The sequence below is a fragment of the Hypanus sabinus genome, chromosome 2, assembly GCF_030144855.1.
Source record: "Hypanus sabinus isolate sHypSab1 chromosome 2, sHypSab1.hap1, whole genome shotgun sequence".
Classification (NCBI taxonomy): Eukaryota; Metazoa; Chordata; class Chondrichthyes; order Myliobatiformes; family Dasyatidae; genus Hypanus; species Hypanus sabinus.
In genome coordinates this window covers 174,964,067-174,988,620 of record NC_082707.1, presented here as the reverse complement: position 1 = coordinate 174,988,620, position 24,554 = coordinate 174,964,067, and the positions used below count along the sequence as shown (strand labels likewise).

At 41.3% G+C, this 24,554-nt stretch overlaps 1 protein-coding gene across 7 annotated transcripts in view; it reads right to left on the bottom strand.

Annotated features, from left to right (window-relative positions):
• The window catches only part of ppm1aa (protein phosphatase, Mg2+/Mn2+ dependent, 1Aa), a 60,926-nt gene extending 42,390 nt beyond the window's left edge, over positions 1-18,536 (bottom strand). For 5 of the 7 annotated variants that reach the window (XM_059959869.1, XM_059959882.1, XM_059959862.1 and 2 more), the window contains exons 1-3: positions 18,347-18,533; positions 4,449-5,308; positions 2,822-2,939 (exon numbers count right to left, since the gene is read on the bottom strand). In XM_059959869.1, coding sequence (XP_059815852.1) covers positions 2,822-2,939; positions 4,449-5,285 — 955 coding nt within the window. In that variant the 5' untranslated portion in view covers positions 5,286-5,308; positions 18,347-18,533. Of the gene's footprint in view, positions 1-2,821; positions 2,940-4,448; positions 5,309-14,499; positions 14,571-18,346 lie in introns of all 7 variants that reach the window. The other 2 variants (XM_059959847.1, XM_059959841.1) reach the window with 2 other exon arrangements.
• Between the last annotated feature and the right edge of the window lie 6,018 nt (positions 18,537-24,554).

Here is a 24,554-nt window from a genome sequence, read left to right as displayed (position 1 = left end):
GAAATTTAATATCAGCTACAGTTCCATAATTTTACAAAAGTAATATTACTGATAAATCTGTACATGTTTAAAGCCAAAATATTTTAAAATTGGAATATAGCGTGTATGTACATGGTTCTCTGACCTGTCACTAAACTAGACCAAACTGACAAACATAATGACATATATTCACAGGTATTTGAAACCTTTTGTTCACATAAGCAAGACTGCACAGAACAATCAATTTTGAAGGTGCATTTTAATAGGTCTATTTTGGACCGAAATTTCATCTTTGAACTACTGCACACTTAAGTTCACTTCATGCATTTATAATTGATACCAGTTTTGTCCCAATTCCCATCGAGCAGTAAATTCATATAGGTACCAACTATAAAAATGCAGATCCTAATCATACATTACAAATTGCCTCCAAATTCAATGCTGCATCAAACTGTAGTCAAGTGCTCCCTTTTTAATTTGTTTTAATACTCGATACAGTAGAACTGCAATATTCCAGCACCCTTCAGACTTAGATGGTGCCAGTTTGGCAAATTTTCTGACTATTAGATGCTATTGCTATTAATACCCAAAACCACATAACTTCCTTATTTAGATACTCCATGTAATAAATTTTCCAGTGTGGGAACAGAGGTCCTGGTGAGATTCAAAGTAAAATCTGACGGCAGATTGAGAAGTTTTCTGTATAAATGTGCCGTGAGTATCCACTAACTTGAACAGCAACTCTACATGACTAACAGATACCGAAAATTTAACATAACATTCCTTTTAAAAAAAAAACTGCAGAATACTTTACAAACTACAACTCAGCTATTTTCAATAAAAATGGCACTTCTTTCCTATTGCTCCAAGCATTGAAAAATAAACTACATTGTTGGTGTAATTCATTTTGATATTATTTTAGCATTTTAAAGTGGTTTGAATTCATGTAACAAAAAATTAAGCATATAGATTTACAGATTAGAAGGCATTTTTGCCAGGGGTTTCTAACAAACAGTGAGCCAGCCAAAATGTTTGCTGCTATTTCCAATGGAAGAACTGCTTTAAGAAAAAAAACCTTTGCACCAATGTATGTAATTTTTTTAACCCAGTTATTTTGGCTATTTATGTTTTATTTTTTCAGCCAGGTCTGCTTGCAGTCAAATGTCTAACAAGCATTGCAGGTATGTGCTATAATTAGATTCAAAAACATGAATTCTCACTAGTAGGCAATGCTGAAAGTACTAAATTTAAATTCATTTCTTTTTAAGCAAATTGAATATTATGTATGTCAGCTATCCACAATCACTTCCTGTATTTTATTTAATATATGATGAAATGTAATTAAAAATAATCAATTGTGATTATGGGCATAAAAATGCCTTTAAAGTGGAGACTTTCCCCAACATGGTCACATGCAATAGGTCAACTATACGGTCATGCATTTTAAATCTGAATGTGAATGATTATTGCTTGGTATATATATATATATATAAAAAAAATCAATCTCATGTTTAGATAAAGTCAACAAATTTATGTGTTAATATAAACACAGAGTTTTTAATTAAAAAAACAGCATTTTCACATTGCTATGACAGATAATCCTACACTTAAATTAAGCTAACCATAATTAAGTTAATACTCATCCATCCAATGCTGGGATGGTCAAGAGCTTAACTTGAATTTTTGAAGAGTACACATTATTTCCTGCTTATGTATGCACATCAAAAGCATACTTGTTTTTTTTAAATAAAAAAAGGTATAACTTCTGTAATATCAGATTTTGTCTTCATATGGAAATTTATTTTATTTGGAATGGTGATTCAAGTTAACCCCATTACATCATTCAAACTTCATAGCTGTAGCAATCAAGGAACTTATTTTGATCTATTTTAAATATTGATTGCCAGCTTTATTTTCAACTTGGGGAGCAAAAATGAAGTGATATATTTTCAACTTGGGAAGCAAAGATGAAGTGACAAATTATTCACAACAGATGAATTGAAGTGGGCTGTAACACACAATGATTGATTGTATGACCATTTTTCCTGTTCAACAAAATATCAGAAATTACATATAATGAACTCAAAATTTTGAAAATTTAGAACAAGGGCAATAACTTTTTTTTCAAAAATGCAGACATTTGCCCAGGATGCCTAACCTGGTGCTTAACATTATATTACAAACAGAATGTTTTGTTTGAACCGAGTACAACATTTTGATGGAGCATTTAAAACATGAACGTGATAGTTTACTTTTTTGTAGTTGGCAGAACCAAAGCAGCAACACTTCGAGGGCACAGCTACATTGTAACAATGACAGCTTTTAGAAACCTGAGCAAACTACAGTAAATAATTACACTAGCAGCATTAATTTTTCAGATGGATAACAATTATAACAACCACACATTCTTGAATCACATTGATAATTATTGGAATTTAATTGTCCTGCAAGTGAAATGGTCACCACAACCAAACTGCCAAGTGCTAGTATAAACTAGTAACTTCTCCAAGAACTCTATGATACGTAACTGAAAACTGCAACTTAACAGTATTAACTGAAAGTTATCCCTCTAAGCTCAGACATTTATCTATAATAGCACAAAGAAATTTTTATAAAAGTAAAATTGTAATCTATACAGTATTTTAATAAAATGTTTCAGGTAGTAAGCATTATATCCAGCATTATACTGAAGTACCAGTTAAGTTCACTGAGTAGCAAATGCAAATAAAAGACTTATAAAATTTAGATGCCAGTTCACATAAACGAACTTAGAGGGTTAACACAATTTAATTACTTTTAAAGTTATTTTACTTAGCAGCAAGTGTTTTTTTAGATGCACCACCTTCCACTTTGCTCTCCAGATATTTGTCCAACTCAGCTTCTCTTTTCACTGCTTCCGGCGACACCTTTGGTGCATTTGGAAAGCAAATCAAAACAACACTCATGTTGTCTCGACTCCCCTGTTTTGAAGGTGGAAGAGAAATAATATCAGTGATACAAATACATAAGCAAAATATACACTAAATCACTTACTAAAGGTAGTTCTTGTGGCAAAAATTATATATATCCCACTAGTCAAGTTTCCTGCAGATTTAAAAGTAAACATGGTGAGAGTCAGCGTTCAGCTACAACACCAGGAGTATATTTGCTGCTTAGCTCTTGGACAAACAGTTTCAAAATAATCACTACAAGAATCACTTTGGAAATACAATTAGTTGAAAAGTTTTCTCATATTTAATGAACAAAGTGAATAACCTTATCAAAATTCAGCACTTCACCTGTGAAAAAAATCTTGAATAATATTTCAAAGAGAATGCACATGTTGCCTTTAGTGCATAAGCTATTCTGCTCTCAAATTTTGCAAATCAAAAATTTGCTTTCTGATCAGTGATTTCATAGGAATTTGTATTCCAGTTCACCTTTTATTTACAATATAACTAAATTAAATTGCTGCACTGAAAGAACATTCTATAATACATAGACCATACATCATAGAAGCATAATTAGATGATTCAGCCCATTGACGCTGCTTCACCATTCCATTGTGGCTGACTTATTATCCTTCTCAACCCAATTCTTCTGCCTTCTCACCATAACCTTCGATGCCTTTACTAATCAAACTCCACTATAAATACACCCAGTGGCAATGAATAGCCCTGGATGATTCACCTAGTTTTATATCCCCACTTGTGCAAAAATCCTACAGAATAATTCAAAAACCTAACTCATTAGTTAAAAAGCATGTCCCTTCCCCACAATTTATATATTGAGTTGCCCAGATCTCAAGGCCACTAGTAAAGCATGTCCATACTATCACTATAGCACATCTTTAGGATTTTACACTTAGGTTACAAATTTTGTCACCAGGTCCACCTGTATTTGTTGATTTCAGCAAGATCAGCGGCATTTCAATGTTATTCCAACAGAATAACATTTCTTTCTTAAAAACTCACAAACCCATAAATAATTTCACGATGCTATGCAAACAACAATGCAATTTTGCAGAAGGCACATGAAGCAAGCTCCATCTATAACTATCTCCAGAATCTAAAGACAGTTCAGACAGCAGGAACACAACAGTCCCTGCAGTATATATAATTGCTAGTCACTCTCAAGGCATGATGGAATTCAGTACTGAAAAATTAACAATATATGCTTTACTTTGAAGACCATTTTTATCAGGTTATTATCATCACAGAGGATATACAGAAGCCTGAACACCAACATTCAACGTCTTAGGAACAGTTCCTTCACCTTACTATCAGATTTCTGAACAGTCCTTGAACCATTCTTGGTATTTCTTTTTTTCACTATTTATTTTTGTAATTTATAGATATTTATGCCTTTGCACTGCAGCTGCCAAACAAATTTCATGTCATACGACAGCAATGATAAATCTAATTCTAGTATGTTAAAGGATAACAGAAAATGATCAAATATAATAAAACTGGAAAGGATATTCAATATACCTTGTACAGGCATGTGTCAACAATCTGGTTACAAACTTTTTCAAGGTCATCACTAACTTCTAGTCTGGATTTAACAAATTCACAGATCTCTTCATTCCCCATGACATCCCAAATCCCATCACATGCTAGGATAATAAACTGGTCATCGTCTGTTCTCTCGATTTCATAAACCTCAGGTTCTGGTGAGACAAGCTGCTCTGTTGGTCCCTTCCCATGCACACATTTGTAGTCAAAGTCTCCAAGAGCTCTTGAAACAGCAAGGGAACCATTCACACGCTGAATCATCACTGAGCCACCAGCATTCTGGATGCGCTCTTTTTCCAGTGGATTATTTGGTTTGTGATCCTGTGTAAAGAAATGAACCTGCCCATTCCTACAGAGCAATCCTCGTGAGTCTCCACAGTTGATGAAGTAAATATGCTTGGGTGAAACCATGACTCCCACTGCTGTTGACCCACTTCTGTCTGAACCATGCCTCTTCTCAGAAATTGTTCGCATATGCTCATCTATCTGCAGAAATCCTGTACGAATTCCATTCTTTACTTTTTCCACAGAAGGCTCTGTCAGATCATCAGTGATTTTGAAATCTTGGGTGCTAGTGATGTGATCCAACAAATGTTCACAGCAATATTTAGCAACTTGGGATCCGGCATGCCCATCATAGACGGCAAAGAATGACCATGCATGAAGTCCATGTGGCAGGCCAATAACTGCTGTGTGCGCATCTTCCATCTCAATTCGCCAACCTTGCATGCTGCTCAGTCCATAATGTAGATTGTTCCCCTCGCCACGAGCATTATGTTTTTCCATCTTTGGTTTATCTAGAAAAGCTCCCATTTTCTTCCACAAGATGCTCAGCACTGAAAGAAGAAGTGAACAAATTTTAAAAAGAAAATCTTCTGGCTATTCAATTTATTAACTTAAAGATAAAATAGTGTGTATGTAATTTCTGTTACAGATGCAGGTGGTGAACATTTAACACATATGATTCCAAAGCAGTGTTAAACTTAAAAAATCTCCCACTTTATTAGTTTGTGAGTTTATTCAAATAGAATGGACAATATTTCTGATTGGCCTTCCATCCCTGGACATACAATGAAAGAAAAGCAAACATAAAGCTGTTGTCATTATAAGCTTGCCAATGGATCACCAATGTCATGGAGCTTATTCAGCTAACTGACACGTTGTTATAAATAAAAGCAAATGTAAGGCAAGCTTTGTGTTCCTTTGTTTATATGAACTGCCAGTACTGTATTCTGAATTATTCTTTATAGTTTACAATGCTGATAAATGTATTATATATTTTCATCGTGTTCTAAATTGACAAAAAATATTTGAATTTGAATTAATTATGTATTTTAACCCTAGATGTGGGAGAAAACTTTTTTTTTATATTAAAAAGCTTATCTCAACAGGAAGCTGTTTTCTGTCATTCACTCCTCCTCCTGCAACAAATGTTATGACATTACAGGACTATAACATCAAATAGTTGGGTATTTTTTTCTGAATATTTTGTAAACAATTGTTGTAACTGACCACTCACCCAATCACTTGATGGTCCAAGAGGATTTGCCTGAACTTTTACAAACCCAATAGTCAGCAATGAAATTAAGTTAGCAAAATAATACAAAGTAACCCTCTCATGGTTAATATAGCTACCTAATTAATTGCACAACCAAATATTCTGACCGGGGTGCTATTACTGAAGCCATCTTGGTGACTTTAGTTTTAACTTTCATGGTGTCTTGAGAATTAAGAGTGAGGCTAGAAAAAAAAGTGCATCAAGGAAATGCACAAAACTGGGTTAAGGAAATACTCATACATACCTGTTTGCCTAACCCAGTTTTTCATGCTGTGCCTCCACATTATTAATCTCTTTGGTGACAATTCTTACATGGCTAATAATCAAACAAAGGAATCTCAGAGGTTTAACAAGGTAGAACAGTGAGAGCTTCTATGTATACGTTTTCAAAGAAAACAGTAACAAAATGCTAATGTTGGTCCCTTCCAGACTGGGAGACAGGAATGAAGAATGAAGCAAATGCAGAAATGTTAAACAAATGCTTTATATATCTTAAAGTAGTTCGCAAAAAACCCCTCAGAAATAGTAGAGACCACTGATCTAAAGTGAACGAGGTAGAAAAGTAGCATTTTGTCCAAAAAAACAGCAGCAGAAAATCAATGGGACTGAAAGGCATTAAACCCTAATGATGTAAATGTTAAGGTTTTGAAAGAGATGGCTAAAGAAAATAGGCAGCTATGCATAGTTGTCTGAACATCAAGGATAGAGAAAATGCTACAATCTATTATTTAGGAATGTATAATAGGTCAATAACAAAAAATAACTTAAATCAAGAGTACACATGTAAAACTGGGAAATCATTATTCATGAATCTGTTAAAAGTTTTCTTTCAGGGTCTAACTAGTAGGATAAGGACTACAACATTTGAAAAGATACGAACTTAGAGGGAAGTGGTAATGCAGTACAAGAAAAATTATCCATTATCTTTTGGATTTTGAGAAGGTTTTAAATAGATACAAGAAGTTATTAACCAAAATGAAGCACATGAAACTAATAAGAAATTACTGGCATGGATCAGTTTACTGTAAGAAAGCAAGAAAAATTAATTATTTTTCACTTTACAAGCTTGTGTCCTTTAGAATGCCAAGGGATCAGTACTGGAGCCCCACCTGTCCATAATGTGTGTTGATGATTTGATTAAGAGGATAAAATGCAATATATCAAAAGATGCAAACACAAAAATAAATAGTAAAATGCATTCCAGAGGATGCCTAGAGATTTCAGGGAGAAATATGAGGTTAAATGAATGGGTGTGAATATAAATCCAGAATGTTAATCACCTACTATACATAAATAAAATTGGAAAAGCAGAGCACCTCATGAATGATGAAAGATTAAGAGGTGTCAGTATCTGGGGGAACCCAGTTGTTGCTGTACACTGAATCAATGAAAATTAACACGGAGGTGCAAAAAGCAAAAAGGAAGGCAAACACACTGGGCTTTAAGAGGAATTAAATACAAGACTAAGGATGTCTTAATGCAAAATTGCACACCAATTGAATTTTCCAATGCAGGAAGAGATAAATTGGTGAATTGAAAGTGTACAATGCAGGTTCACTAGATTGTTGCAAGACGGATCATTTCCACACTCTTCAGTAAGAACAAGAGGTGATCTCACTGAAATATAAATGTTATCAGCTTGACACAAAGGATGCAGGGATAGTGTTCAAAGTAAATTATCAAAGTATTATACTATATGTTACCATATACTACCTTGAGATTCATTTTCTTGCAGGTACTTACAGGGATAAAATAAACACAATAGAATTTTATGAAAAAAATACATACAAAAAGACTGACAAAGAACCAATGTACAAAAAACCAACTGCAATAAATATTGAGAGCATGAGCTGCAGAGTTTTTGAAAGTGAGTTTGCAGGTCATAGAATCAGTTCAGATTATTGGTGAATTATCAACAGTTCAGGCGCCTGATGTTTGTAGGGTAATAGCTGTGGCTGAGTCTGGTGATGTGGGAACTAAGGCTTCCGTACTTCCTATCCAATCCTTCCTCCTGTACCTCCTTCCTCCTCTCCAATAGTGAGAAGACATGGTTTTTCATGATATAAACTGCTTTATTGTGGCGAAGGGGCCTGACGAAGGGTCTCGGCCCAAAATGTCGACAGTGCTTCTTCCTATAGATGCTGCCTGGCCTGCTGTGTTCCACCAGCATTTTGTGTGTGTTGCTTGAATTTTCAAAATCTGCAGATTTCCTCGTTATTGTGGCAGTGTTCCATGTAAATGTACTGTGCTGGGAAGGGCTTTGTCTGTGATGGACAAATCTTTATCTACTACTTTCTTGCTCAGTATGTGTTGAAGACTAGGGGTTACAGTCTCAGACACTCAAGGGTAGACATGAAAATAAATTTCATTTCTAAGTAGTGAACCTTTCAACTTCTCTATGTGAGAGGGCTTATCACATCGTATATTCAAGACAGAGATAACAGACTTTGTAATATTTTTGAAGAAACCGGTAGTTCATCAAAAAATGACCTTACTTGGCAGAGCAGACACATGAAGCAGGTTTGCCTGTGCCCACTTCTATTTCTTAATTTATTCTTTTTAACTGAATGATTTTATAACAGTAATGTAGATTATTGTCCATAATAACGACAACTCCCAAATTACAACGGAGTCCTTGTTTGTTTTCCTAGAAAATGGTCCATATTGTGCGTTTCTATGCAAATTGTGGGTCTCCATAATGCAAGCTGTCTCATCAGTACATGCATTATGGTGCAATATGAAAAACAAAAGATTTTTTACAACATAAGTTCAGTGAGAGATATTTCATTTTACATCTCAAAATCTTGGATAATGATTTGTTAATTCTCAGAGGGCACAAATATCCATTACCTAAACAATCATAATATAAGGCTCACTGTAGTATTAAGAGATAATACAAATCTACAAATGTCTCTGAGAACTTAATGTACTGTAAACATGAAAGAGAAATTGCACTAAACATCTTAATATTTAACATTAGAACATACATCTCTTTTCACAATTTCAGCATATCCAAAGCATTTTATAGTCACTTTTGAAGAACAATCACTTTTATAAAACAAGGAAATACAGCAGCAAATTTATTGACTCCTGGCTCTTCCAGCTTCTTGGTTCCCTCCCACATTCCAAAGATGTACATTTAAGGTTAGTAAGTTTGTGGCATATTATGTTGGCACTGGAAGCATGATGACACTTGCTAGCTGTCCCTAGCACAATCCTCACTGATTTGTTTAGTTCACTTTCCACAGAGGGAATCAAATGCCAAAAAAATGTTTTGAGGCCAGCGCTTAGGCACTGCAAACAGAGCAATTGCTTCACATCTCCAGTGATCCAGGTTCATTTCTGACCTCCAATGAAATTTTCATATTCTCTCTACAACTATGCTAGTTTCCCTGAATTCTTGTTAGGCACCTAGTACTGTATTTTGCCATTTTCTCTCCTTCCTTTTTAAAATAATGGGATCTCATTTGCTAACTTCTAATAAGCCGGAACTAATTTCCTTAGTTTTGTATTCTGTAGCATTTCGATCAGAGATTTTACCTTTTTCTATGAAGACCAACACACAGTATTTGTTTAATGTCTTTGTCATTTCCTTTCTCCCCAGTATTTCACAGTACACCAGAAATCTACAGTCTCTACAAGCTGAAGGAAAGCAATGAACATACAAGAGTACAACTCGTTTCTCTATCCATATTACTGCCTGACATGGACTTTGTAATTTCTTCACCACAGCTGGGGAAAAATCTTGAACATTCCTAGTTATAAGTTATAGTTATACACATAAGTGTATGGCCAGATTCTGCTGTAACTAATGGGTTTGCAGTTGATACCAACACTGTAAGCTACATCTCAAATAACTATGAGTACAGGAGGGAGATAAACAGCCAAGTGACATGGTGTTGTAGCGGTGTGCTACAAACAGCGCTAAAATTACGACACGGAGTCGGTAACTGCAGTCGAAGGAAAAACTTTATTCGAAAACTTCAGCCTCACTTTTAAGCCTCTGTCAACCGGCCCCCCATGGCGAAGAGGCTCCAAAGCTCTGTGCTCGCAAAACCCCGTAGGCTATCTAATTGTGAGTCGGTTCGCATACGCTAGGAAATGAGCCGCCACATAACCCCCCCCCAGAACCGGCGATACACCCCCCAATGTCCACAGCCTGGGCCAGAACCTGCTTGGGAGGTCGGCCTCTGCGCCGAGGCGCCGGAAACTCGGCCGGTTGCGCCAGGTCCACATGGGCCGGCTTGAGGCGGTCCACCGTGAAAACCTCCTCCTTCCCCCCAACGTCCAGCACGAACGTGGACCCGTTGTTCCGGAGCACCGTAAACGGCCCCTCGTATGGCCGCTGCAGCGGTGGCCGATGCCCGCCCCTTCGTACAAACACAAACTTACAGTTCCGTAGGTCTTTGGGTACGCAGGTCGGGTGCCGCCCATGCTGTGAAGTGGGTATGGGGGCCAGGTTACCGAGCTTCTCGCGAAGTCTGCCCAGGACTGCAGCGGGTTCTTCCTCTTGCCCCCTCGGGGCTGGTAGGAACTCCCCGGGGACGGCCAGGGGCGCGCCGTATACCAACTCGGCCGACGAGGCGTGCAGGTCGTCCTTGGGCGCTGTGCGGATGCCGAGAAGGACCCAGGGAAGCTCGTCCGCCCAGTTGGCTCCTCGCAGGCGGGCCGTCTGGCAGTGCATGCACGTCCTGGCCCATTCACTGACCTGTTTGCGGAGTCCGTGCCAAACGAACCTGCTGGAAACCATCCGGACAGTTGTCCGGATGGAGGGATGCGCCAAGTTATGAATGGAGTTGAAAACACGTCGCCGCCAGGCTGCGGGGACGACCGGACGGGGCTGGTTGGTGGCGACGTCACAGAGTAGGGTCCTCTCACCTGGGCCCACGGGGAAGTCCTGGAGCTGCAAACCAGAGACTGCAGTCCTGTAACTCGGAATCTCCTCATCTACCTGCTGTGCCTCTGCCAGTGCCTCAAAGTCTACCCCTTGGGAAAGGGCATGAACGGTAGGGCGAGAGAGCGCATCCGCCACGACATTGTCCTTACCCGAGACGTGCCGGACATCCGTTGTGTATTCAGAGATGTAGGACAGGTGGCGTTGCTGGCGGGATGACCAGGGGTCGGATGCTTTCGTAAACGCAAAGGTAAGCGGTTTGTGGTCCGTGAACGCGGTGAAGGGCCGACCTTCTAGGAAGTACCTGAAATGCCGGATTGCCAGGTAGAGCGCCAACAGTTCCCGGTCAAAAGCACTGTACTTGAGCTCGGGTGGCCGCAGGTGTTTGCTGAAAAACGCCAGGGGTTGCCAGCGACCTGCGATGAGCTGCTCCAGCACCCCACCGACTGCCGTGTTTGATGCGTCCACTGTGAGGGCGGTAGGGGTGTCCATTCTGGGATGTACTAGCATTGCGGCGTCAGCCAAAGCTTCCTTCGTTTGAACGAAAGCGGCGGCGGACTCCTCGTCCCAGGTAATGTCCTTGCTCGGACCCGACATCAGGGCGAACAGGGGGCGCATGATCCGGGCAGCTGAACGGAGGAAGCGGCGGTAGAAATTGACCATACCTACGAATTCCTGGAGGCCTTTGACCGTGGTGGGTCGGGGGAAGTGGCGGACCGCATCTACCTTAGCGGGCAGAGGGGTTGCCCCGTCTTTAGTAATCCTGTGGCCCAGGAAGTCAATGGTATCAAGTCCGAACTGGCATTTGGCAGGGTTAATTGTAAGACCGTACTCACTCAGTCGGGCGCAGAGTTGACGGAGGTGGGACAGATGCTCCTGACGACTGCCGCTGGCTATGAGGATGTCATCCAAATAGATGAACGCGAAGTCCAGGTCCCGTCCCACCGCGTCCATTAACCGCTGGAACGTCTGTGCGGCATTCTTCAGGCCGAACGGCATGCGGAGGAACTCGAAGAGGCCAAACGGGGTGATGAGAGCCGTCTTGGGGACGTCGTCAGGATGCATCGGGATTTGATGGTACCCTCGGACAAGGTCGACCTTGGAGAAGATCCGGGCGCCGTGCAGGTTTGCCGCAAAGTCCTGAATGTGCGGCACAGGGTAGCGGTCCGGTGTGGTAGCCTCGTTCAGCCTGCGGTAGTCGCCGCACGGTCTCCAGCCCCCCGTCGCTTTGGGCACCATGTGCAGGGGGGAAGCCCAGGGGCTGTCGGACCGCCGGATGATCCCCAATTCCTCCATTCTCTGGAACTCCTCCTTCGCCAGTCGGAGCTTGTCCGGGGGAAGCCGCCGAGCACGGGCATGGCTGCTGTGAACTGCGGTGCCAGAACCGATGGGAACTCCGCCAGGACCCTGGTGAAGTCGTTGTCGGACAGCGTGATGGAGCCGAGGTGAGGGGCTGGCAACTGGGCCGCGCCCAGGGAGAACGTCTGAAAGGTCTCGGCGTTTACCAGTCTCTTCCTGGGCAGGTCAACCAGCAGGCTGTGAGCTCGCAAAAAATCCGCACCCAGAAGCGGTTGGGCTACGGCGGCCAGTGTGAAGTCCCACGTGAACTGGCTGGGGCCGAACTGTAGCTGCACCTGACGGGTGCCATAGGTCCTTACTGTGCTGCCATTCACGGCCCTCAGGGGGGGACCCGGTGCCCTGCTGCGAGTGTCGTAACTTGTCGGAGGTAAAACGCTGACCTCAGCCCCAGTATCAACCAAAAAGCGGCGTCCCGACCTGCTATCCCACACATACAGGAGGCTATCCCGATGGCCAGCCGCCGTAGCCATCAGCGGCGGCTGGCCCTGGCGTTTCCCGGGAACTTGCAGGGCGGGCGGCAACGGCGGGCTTCTGCGCCCCACCGCTGATGGTAGAAGCACCAGTGTTCATTGGGCCGGGGGTTAGTGGGCTCTGCGGCCGGGCCTGGACTGGTTTGCTGCCGGGAGCGTGGCTGGGTGATCTGTGCGATGGACGCCCCGCTCACCTTTTTGGCGTTCCACAGCAAGTCCGCCCGGGCTGCCACCTTCCGGGGGTCACTGAAATCCGCGTCGGACAGCAGCAGGCGTACGTCCTCGGGCAGCTGCTCCAGGAATGCCTGCTCAAACATGAGGCCTGTGTGTCCCTCGGCCAGAGACAACATCTCGTTCATTAAAGCCGATGGAGGTCTGTCGCCCAAGCCATCCAGGTGCAGTAAACGGGCAGCCCGCTCGCGCCGTGAGAGTCCGAAAATCCTGAGGAGCAGGGCTTTGAATTCCGTGTACTTGCCGTCTGCCGGGGGCGACTGTACGAACTCCGCGACCTGGGCAGCTGTGTCCTGGTCGAGGGAGCCCACCACGTAGTAGTAGCGGGTGTCTTCTGAGGTGATCCGGCGAACGTGGAATTGGGCTTCGGCTTGCTGGAACCATAGGTCCGGGCGCTGTGTCCAGAAACCCGGCAGTTTCAACGAAACCGCATGAACAGAGGCGGCGTCGGTCATTTCTGGTCCAAAAATCGTTTGGACCGTCGGGGTCACCAATTGTAGCGGTGTGCTACAAACAGCGCTAAAATTACGACACGGAGTCGGTAACTGCAGTCGAAGGAAAAACTTTATTCGAAAACTTCAGCCTCACTTTTAAGCCTCTGTCAACCGGCCCCCCATGGCGAAGAGGCTCCAAAGCTCTGTGCTCGCAAACCCCCGTAGGCTATCTAATTGTGAGTCGGTTCGCATACGCTAGGAAATGAGCCGCCACAGTGTCATGACAGAACCTTTCCCTCAATTTCAATAAAGCAAAAGAGCTAGTCATTGACTACAGGGCAGGGGTTGGTGTACATGTTTCTGTTTACATCAACAATAATGAGGTCAAGAGGTTTGGGAGTTTCAAGTTGTTAGGAGGCTGATGGAATTGGACATGTGCCCTCTGATAATGATTAATTTTTATCAATGCACCATAAAAAGCATCCAAATGCCTCATGACTTGGTATGCCAACTGCTCTGCTCGTGATTGCAAGAAACTGGAGAATTCTGAACACAGCTCAGCATATTACAAAAACCAGTCTTCCTTCCATGGACTCTGACTACACTTCTCACTGCGTTAGTAATGCAGCCAACTTAACCAATGACCCCACCCAGTCTGGACATTCTCTCATTTCCCCGCTCCCATTGGGCAAAAGTTACAACAGCTGGAAAGCTTCTATCCCACTGTTTATGACTATTGAACAGCTGCCTACTACAATATGATGCACTCTTGACCACACAATTTACCGCTTTATGACCTTGCGCCTTATCGTCTACCTGCACTGCACTTCCTCTGTAACTGCAACACACTTTATTTTGCACCACAAGTGTAATGATTGATCTGTAGAAATTGTACCCAAAACAAGTTTTGAACTGTACCTTAGTACATGTGACAATAATAAACCCATTTACCAATTTAGTAGCAAAGTGCAATTGCCATATAAGCCTTGGTTTAAGACAAAGGTTCAACACCAACTGGTCAAGACCTTTATGAGTAGGCAGGCAAAATATGTTTGCTCCAACTAGTCAGTAAATAACTCACCTAATGCCTAAACAGCATACTTTTAAGGTGGTAAGACTTGTAGACAGAGACAGAGATGCATTGAGCAACAGCTGGAAACAAATATACATATATTTAGAACGGAGCCACAAGAAACCTTGGATACTGATATCTGGAGCAAAAAAAAACACAAACTGTAGGAGGCACTCAATGGGTCAAGCAGCATCTGTGAAGGAAAATGGACAGGGGTGGGGGGTGTTCTTTCAGGTTAAGTAAAACTCTCAACATTGCAAAATTGGGTAAAAGGTCAACCAAAATTTGAAAAGCTGAAGGTTTAATCCAGTGCTTAAAAGTAGAAAAAAATAAGATCTCAGACATCAAAGATTGATAGTTCTGATTTTCAATTCTAAATTAAATAACATTGTAGTAGGGCCCAAAAATGTTGTGGGAACAGAAAGACCTTGGAGTTCAGGTACATGTGGCTCCCTGAAAGTGGAGTTACAGGGAGATGATAGGGCAGTGAAAAAGGCTTTTGTCATACTGGCATTCAACAGTCAGGACAGTGACTCGATACATTCGTGAGAAAGCACTTTGAAACCAATTATGGTCATCCTGCCCCAAGAAAGATGTTATTAAACTGGAAGGACAGAAAAGATTCACCAGGATATTATCAGGAGTCAAGCGACTAACTAAAAGCAAGTGACCAGACAGGCTGGCAGTCTTTTTTTCCATGGAACATAGGTGACTGAGAGGCAATCTTACTGATGTGCATAAAATCATGAGGGACACATATAGGTTGAACACACTCAGTCCTTCCCCTCAGGGTTTGGGAAATCAAGAACTAGAAGGTATAAGTTTAAGGTGAGAGGGAAAAGAGTTAATAGAAACTCAAGGAATAACTTTTTTTTTAATAAAAAAGGGCATGTAGAATGAACTGCCAGAGGAAGTGATTGAGACAGGTACAATTGCAACTTTTAAAAGACAGTTGGACAGGTTCATAGCTTAGAAGAGGGGCTTCCAATTTGGGGTCCAAAGACCCTTGGGTTAATGGTAGGGGTCCATGACATAAAAAAGTTGGAACCCTGGTTTAGAAGGTAATAAGCCAAATGCTGACAAATAGACTACTTCAGATAGGCATCTTGGCCAGCACAGACCAGTTGGGCAAAAGGTCTGTTTCTATGCTACGCTAAAACTAATGCAGAAATGAAAATAATTAATTTTTAAAAATAGTAGGTAGTATTCAGATTAATTCTTCTAATCCATGATACGCAAAACCAAGTTGCTGCCAAAATGGAAAAATATACTTGTTATATTTAAATTTATTCACTTTGTTAAATATCACAAAAAAGCATAAAGATTTAAACACAGAAAATGCTGCAAATGCTCAACAGCTCAAGCAGCTTTTGCTGAAAGCTAAAGTTAATATTCCAAATTCAAGATGCAGTATTACCTGAAACATTAATTATTTCTTTCCACAGATGTTCAGACCTGCTGAGTGCTTACAGCAGTATCTTTGTTTTTATATTTATGATTTCCAGCATTTGCAGTTATTTGAAATAACCACTCCACAATAACATTTAGAGAACTGCCCAATTAAAAAACTTCCTAAAAGGATTCCACCTCACTTTTCCAGTTTTTCTCTCTGTTGCATTTTTTCAGATGGTGCTAACTTTTGCTGCAACACTATTGAATCAGATCTTTTTCCTTAGCCATGGATTCAATTCTGCCATTTAGCACATTTTGTCTTCACCCCAATCATACTCCTGAGACCCCAACAATGTTGTTCTTACTTTTGCTGCCCACATTGTCAACATCCATCATCAGCAGAATCTCTGCAATTTCTATTGCCATCATTAAGCACAATTCCTGTCCTCTTTTAATACTCAGACTGAATCTTTCCCTTAATGACACTCATTAAGTCCTCAATTACTTCAATATGCTTCCTTACTGCCTTGATGCCTAACATCTCAATTCAACTGCAATTAACCTCTGGTTCTTTCAAATTAAACAAAGTATGCCCTCTTCACAATGTGGTTTGCTTTACGCTAGGGATAACGAAATACAGATTTCATGACTAATTTGTAGAATGCTTCCACCAAAGCCACAGGCATGACCGCAAGTTTCAGATCACTTAACTTACTACCCCATACTCAGTCTATATTTCTGTTCTCAACTCCTTTGGCATTCAAAGCAGTGCACATTTGAAACACATTGTTGATTATGAGTTTTGTAGTCTTCCACACACAGCATTGAGTTCAGAGCTTGAATCGTGGTCATTATTCCTAGTCCACCCCCCTCCAAAAAAAAAATTTGATACTTCATTTCACATCTTTACACTTTTGTTTATATCAGCACCTTTCCCTTCTGCTCATCATAATATCCTTTTTGTCATTTAACCTCTCAGGTCTTCCACATACTGAAAGATGGTTACATCTTTATCCAGTATAGTCTTAAACATTTGCTTTGTATTTCCACAGCTGCAACCTGGCTTGATTATTTATAACATTTTTACTATTTTGACTGAATATTCTGGAGTGTTTCTGTAGTCTGAGAACATACCTCTCGTCCACATGAAGTTCCTTTTGCAGTTTTGACTGTACAGTACATTTCCAATTTGTGGAGTGGATACCGAAATTGGGGGAAGATACTAGTGGTAGTATTTTTGTTCCATGAGGATTATTTTATACAATCTATCCTACCCACTGATACTTCGGCTAGTGGTGTAGTGGTATCAGCGCTAGACTTTGGGGCAAGAGGTCCCGAGTTCAAATCTGGCCAGCTCCCTTGCATGCTCTCCATCTGTGCCTGGGTTGAGTGTCTCGACCTCGTAAAAAAAACCTGGAGAGGGATGGGGTCTGCCAGGTTTCAGATGCCCAAGACATGCTGTACGATGAGCAATCACCAAAAGAGATCAGGCAAAAAGCTTGTCATGACTGTGCCCCAACAACTTCACCAGGAGTTCGGGGCTCTGATATATTAATTTAACAAAGTAGATCTGTAATTTAGCATGTGGAATTATATCAAACTAATGTTAGTTCATACTCCTGCTCACAACTGAAATTGTTATACAATTATCTATTATTATTAACCACATATTTAATCCCCTGCTAGGCAGTTTTAACAACATGAATACCATTCCTAATTATTTCATAAAAAGACAGCTTCTTGGGCAGTCCCTCTGGGTCAAGGCTGATTTGCTCCTCCACCTATGGGTGTTGAGGTGGTTCATGAACTCTGCAGATTCTGTCATATGTTTAATAAGTGAAATTTTGTATACAGGTATCTGATAGTTTTGGTAAAGTAACTATAAAAAACATCTAAACATCTGAATTATAATCTGAAGATATTGAAAACTGTGGAACGTGAAAAAAAGTTTTCTTTTCAGTTCAGATATACGGTCTACAACCTGATAAGTTGTGTGTTTATCCTTTCACAGATGCTGCCTGACCTTTTAAGCTTTTCCAGCGTTTTCTAACATCTTCTGCGTTTCTGTTGTGCAGATCAAGGGCAATCGCTCTCACTTAGTTTAATCCCAATAAAGGTGCAGATACATCACAGTAAAGTAGAAAGTACACACCCATGAAACGCCCTTTTGATTTGATCAAGGCTAATGTACAGGAAGGGCACCTTTAAGGCAAAGTCGACGCTTTTGTTAAAAAAAACGAGCTCGGCGCGGTTATAAAGATTCAAAACGCGTCTGATCAGACGGGGGGAGGGGTGGGAGAGAAGGAAAAGAAGAAAGAAACACAGTTGAAGTAACTATCTCTGCCCCACAATTTCAACGTGGAGGCCTGTACCTTGACATGGCGCCCTCTGCCTCGCCGCGGCTCCGGAGTAGCTGGAGGCCGCGACTTATGGCGCACACACAGAGCTCGGGGCCGATACTCACCTCTACTCCCCCCGGCCGACAGCGACGCGAACTTCAGAGGGTAGCGCGTTCACCTCGCGGCGATTACCGACCCGCGAGGGCGAGAAGCAGCCCAGGCATGCCGCAAGCGCGGCCGTGTTACAGCACCAGCTCCCAGCGCCCGGCGACAACGGCGGCTGCGCCGAGCGAGCGAGCGAGCGAGCGCCCGCCCGCCCGCAGCACCCGGATGTGAGCGGCACGGCAGGTCGCTCGAGCGAAGGCCGGGCGGAGTCCGTCTGTCAGGTCACACTGCGCCTACATCCTGTGTTTCCACCAGAAAGGCTTTACAGTACAATTGCTAATGATAAATAGTAGCAATGTTCGTCACTAATCTAAATCAAATCTCCGAGTGGAAATTGGGCAAGGCAGATGCTAGTAGTCTTTAGTGTACAGAACGAGGGGTCGTTGTCGTAGGATGGAGGTTTTCAAATGGGTTGAGAGGTTGTAAATCTTTGCAATTCCCCCACTTCATATACTCAAGACCAGGATCTATATTTTTTTGGGGCACTCGGTTGGGAAAATAGCAACTACAGGATCACCAGATCTCACCCATGATCATGTAGCGCAATGCCCCGTTATTTTACCCTTCGGATTCTGGTCACTTTAGCTAAGCACAACAAAATGTTATTTTTAGTTCAAAGGAGATTGTGGAGAAATGAAAGATAATGGGAGGGCATGGTCGGGGTTAAGCGTGGGATTGTGGAGATGGGGAGGGTGGAGTTTACAGGTCAACGAGAATAGCGCATAAAATCAAAATTGCTGTCTTATAAACACGTGGATTTTCGTAAGGTGTAATGAGGTCCACATTGCAGGATAAAACAATGTAATGTTACTGGTAACCTATGTCAGTCAGATTAGCTCTTTTAAGTGACTTCAGCTGTTGTAACTTTCCATGATTCTGCACAGAAAATCTGAACAAGGTCAGAAGTTAGTTAAAATTCTTGTAGATTATGGGGTGAAGAGCCAAAGCTGAACAAATAGCAAATATATCAATAGTGGAGGCAGGTTCAGTATTGTCATTTAAAGTAAAATTGGAGAGGTATATGGATAGGAAAGGAATGGAGGGTTATGGGCTGAGTGCGGGTCAGCGGGACTAGGTGAGAGTAAGCATTCAACACGGACTAGAAGGGCCGAGATGGTCTGTTTCCATGCTGTAATTGTTATATGGTTATACGACCTTCATTTGCTGTAAGCAGCAAGGAAATAAATGATGTAATAAACAAAAAATTACAAAAGGTGGAAATTAACCTTGATATCTTTGACCTATTGTATCTTAAGCAGATGTTAATAACCTTGATATCATTGACCTACTGTATCTTAAGCAGATGTTAATAACCTGAGAGCAAAATATAAGTTGTTAAAAGGCAAATAGAAGAATGGTTCAATTTGATGTAGTAATTTTAGTAAATTTCAAGTAATTTGTCAGAACTACTGACTCAAACTGTTTTGGAGGCCATTTGAGACTTTAATGATTTTATGACTGTTTAAGGAAAAGTATAAAATTGGAAAGAGAGAGAAACAATCTTTTAGATTATTAGTGATGAATCTAAAATATTAACCCTGTTTTTTCCCTCAAAGATGTAGCCTTATCTGCTGAGTATTTCCAGCATTTTCTGTTTGCATTTGGGAGGGCTGAAGGATTCTGCAAAGGGTAAGAAGATGTTGGAACTGGGTTGGTCATATTTGAAAAACAAGGGATCAAGGTTCATTTTTCCTTACGGAAAATAAGATGATGTAAGATTTGAAAACAAATCTGAACACATTTGACAGGGAAGAATTATTAACCAAATATATCAAGCCCTGATGAAGGATCTCGGCCCAAAAATTCAACTGAACTCTTTTTCATAGATACTGCTTGGCCAAATGAGTTCCTCCAGCACTTTGTGTGTGATGCCTGGATTTCCAGCATCTGCAAATTTACTTGTGTTTGAGATATCAAATCAAAGGGCTGTGAACCTAAACCAAACATAGCCCCTTTTTAAAATTCTGTTTTATCCATAATGTACTACTTCACACTTGATGATATTGATCTTTTTTAGTTTAGCTTATGTTATTAATATTTTTCTGGATATCTTTTTTCTTTGAGTAGCTCTCAAATTTTTGATGTTATTTTAAATCTAATAAATACATGAAGATGAAAAGGAGTTGGTTCCAGAAGCTGAAATATTATTTCTTTATTTCCTAGATCTTCCACCAAATTCAATTGACTTTATTTGAATTTTTTTGTTCCGACACCCCCTACCCCCCCACCGATGGCAACACAAAACACTCAGAGACCTGTTAACAGTTGGAGTCAGGGGTCCCCAACTTAGGGTCCGTGAACTCCTTGGATAATGGTAGAAGTCCATGCCAGAAAAATGGTTGGGACCCCCCCCCCCAGTTGAGGTGGAAAGGCTTGTGAACCTAGACCATACTTGAGGAGAACAGCAATGAGAAAGTGAAGCTGAGGGGCATTGTGAAGATCTGAGAAGGATGTTGATTGGAGATTATAAATAGAGTATCAGTCAGAGGAGATCATGTGCCTTGATTAGAGTGGGAAAAGAAAATTGAGAACAGTTATTAGATGAGATTGAAGAGTAGAGAGGAGAAAGGGGACAGGTACTAAACAAGGAAGATTAAAGAATCAGAGGTTGTAGTCCTTAAGTGGATAGATAATTGAAGATTGTAAAGGGATAGGTGGATAAAAACGTTCTGCTGACCTGCAAATAAAAATTGGAAAAGTGCTTAGCTGGGAGAATCATCAGTTCCTTGCCTGTTTTAACTGCTGTTTCCAGAGCCCTTGAAAACCTGTTGTGTAGCAAATAAATTTAAAGCTGTCCTAAAAAATTTTACATATTTGTCACAGTGATTGCCCTTGATGGCAAAATAGTGCCAGTGACCAAAAGTGACGTTTTGTAGACAGTTCCCTAAAATGATTGATAAGTTCATGGCCTAAGGTAGAAGGAGTCAATTTTAGAAAACCTAGCACATTTATTTTTCAACAAAGTTCCCTCCTACATTTACATACTTAGTCCAGTGGTCATTGAGCACATGGATCTTGGACCTGCATAAAGTGTCCACAGCAGGGGTGGTTGATAGGTTTGTGACATAAGGTAGGAGTTATACAGCTCTAGTTCCATACACATGCAGTTCAACTCTTTGAGTGATTATGCAGAAAGTTTGAAGTTAATAACTCATCTCCTTCTACCATAGGCCACAAACTTATCAATCACCCCAATGAATTATTAGCTGATGGGTTAACTTCAAACCTTCTGCATAATCACTCAGAGTTGAACTGCATGATTGTAACGAGAGCTGTGTAACTGATCTCCTTCTGCCTTAGACCACGAGCTTAGCAATCACCCCTTGTAGATACTCTAGCAGATATATTTCTTCTGAACTGTGATCACCCCAGTCTGCAGACTACAACTTCCCTTTTAAGGATGTTCTTTTGAACTAACTGAATGATCTGGTGCTTTTGTGATCTCCTAGGTAATTTGGCGAACTAGACTCACCAGAGTGCAGGAACATACAGCCAAGGCAGCCGTTGCTGGGAATGGATGCTGTGCTAAGGCCTACTGGCGAAAGAAAGATGAACCCATAATCAGCTCCATTACTCCCTGGGGCAGTAGAGGTGAATCAAGCAAGATTAAAATAGTCAAGGATGAGAGTGGAAAACGAAGAGGCGTTCAGTGCTGCCGGCTTGTGTTCAACTGGTCCCCCTCTCTTCTCATCACTACCATTAGGTATGAAGTGCTCAAGACTTGAGTCCCACACTGCCAGGTTCGGGAGCAGTTGTTGCATCGCAAACATCGGGCTCCTGGACGGACTTCACACACCTCAGTGCTGAACGAACTCAGCAGCTTGGACACACTTTCAGGGACTCTGCATTTCATGTTCTATGTGTTTTTGTTTACTTTTTTTTTAACTTTTTGCATGATTTGATCAAGATGTCAAGACAGGACGAAGGATGAGCCAGTGTTCAGCTCTGTGCCCCACAAGGTTTACTCGCCTCGGCTCTAAACTGGCTCCATGGCTGTGGACTCACTTTTAGGGACTCTCCGGTTGATGTGTGTTATTTGTTTTCTTTTTCATTGTTTGCATGATGTGTTTTTTTCGCACATTGTGTGTTTGACAGTCTTTGTAGTATGAGATTTTTAATGGGTTCTATTGTGTTTCTTTGTTTTGTGGCTGCCTGCAAGAAGATGAATCTCGAGGTTGGATACAGTAGACATACTTTGATAATAAATATACCTTGAACTTCGAATAATCAGTATCCGAGTTCTGTGTATTTGACCATATTTGTTGGTTTAAAGATCAAAGTAAATTTATTATTAAAGTACATACATGTCACCAGATACAACCCTGGGATTCATTTTCTTGCAGGTATTCAGAGTAAATACAAGAAACACAATAGAATCAGTGAAAAACTGCACCCAGCAGGGGACAAACAACCAATGTGCAAAAAAAGAACAAGCTATGCAAACAGAAAAAGAATGAAAATAAATAATAAGTATCAAGGACATGAGATGAAGAGTCCTTGAAAGTGAGCAACACACAAAATGCTAAAGGAACTCAGTAGGGCAGGCAGCATTTATGGAAAAAAAGTAAAGTCGACATTTCAGGCCAAAAACCCTTTGATGCTGCCTGGCCTGCTGAGTTCCTCCAGCATTTTGTGTATGTTGCTCGGATTTCCAGCATCCGCAGATTTGTTCTTGTTTGTCTTTGAAAGTGAGATCATAGAATGTGGGAACAGTTCAGTGATGAGGTGTGTAACCCTATCCCCTCAGTTCAAGAGCCTGATGGTTAAGGGGTGATAATTGTTCCGGATCCTGGTGGTGTACGTCCTGAGGCTCCTGTACCTTCTTCTGAAGGCAGCAACAAAAAGAGATGATCGCCTGGATGGTAGGTGTGCTTAATGATGGATGCTGCTTTCCCATGACAGGGCTCCATGTAGATGTGCTGAATGGTGGGGAGGACTTTACCCATGATCGACTGGGCCATATCCACTACTACTTTACTTTTTATAGGCGTTTCCATTCAAAGGCATTGGTGTTACCAAACCGTCAATACACTCTCTGCCACACACCTATGGAAGTTCATCAAAGTTTTAGATATCATCCCAAATCTCTGCGAACTCCTAAAGAAGGAGAGGTGCCACTGTAGTTTCTTCGTAATAGCACTTAGGTGCTGAATCCAGGACAGATCCTCTGAAATAACACCAAGGAATTTAAAGTTGCTGACCCTCTCCACCTCTAATCCCTCCATGAGGAGTGGCTCATGGACCTACCATTTCCTCCTCCTGAAGTAACTGAGTGACAGGTTGTTGTGGCACCACTCAGCCAGATTTTCATTCTCCCCCTCATTTCACTGAGTTGGGGCTGGAAGAATATTATAGTTGGGAGCTTAACATACAGGGATACACATCGTATTGAAAGGACAGGCAGGGAGGCAGAGGTGGTGGTGTGGCTCTGTTGGTTAAAAAACGAAATCAAATTATCTGAAAGAGGCAACATAGGATCAGAATCTTTGTGGATAGAGTTAAGGAACTGCAAGGATAGAAAGACCTTAGTAGGAGTTATATACAGGCCTCTAAACAGTAGCCAATACGTGGGCTACAAATTTCAAAGGGTGATAGAAAATGCATGTCAAAAAGGCGATATTACAATAGTCATGGGGGATTTCAATATATAGGAAGATTAGGAAAATCAGGTTGATGCTGATTTTGATCCCAAGAGAGAGAATTTGTAGAATGCCTATGAGATGTCTTTTTAAAACAGCTTGTGGTTCAACCCACTAGGGGATCAGCTATTCTGGATTGGGTGTTGTTCAATTAGCATTAGCAGCAGACCAATCACCTCAGTGAGTGAGAGCTTCGCATACTCTGGGGAGAAAAGTTTAAAAAAGGAGTGAGGATCAGTGCCTTAGCAGCTGACCAATTGATTCGCGATTTATTAGAAGGAGGAAATAAAAGTAAAGCAGGGTCAAAGCAAAGTGTCCATTGTGTGAGGGGACCAGTGTTGGAGTGGAAACTTAAAGCTTTGGTGAGGAGGCACAGGTAAGTAGCAAGTAAGGCTTTTGTAGTGGTTGAATAAAAAGTCACTAAATTACAGCTAATTAAATAAAGTAGGGATGATGCAGGATCAGGTGATGTGCTGTAGCTGCATAATGTGGGAGCTGGTGGACCCCATTGTGGTTCTTGGTGACCACA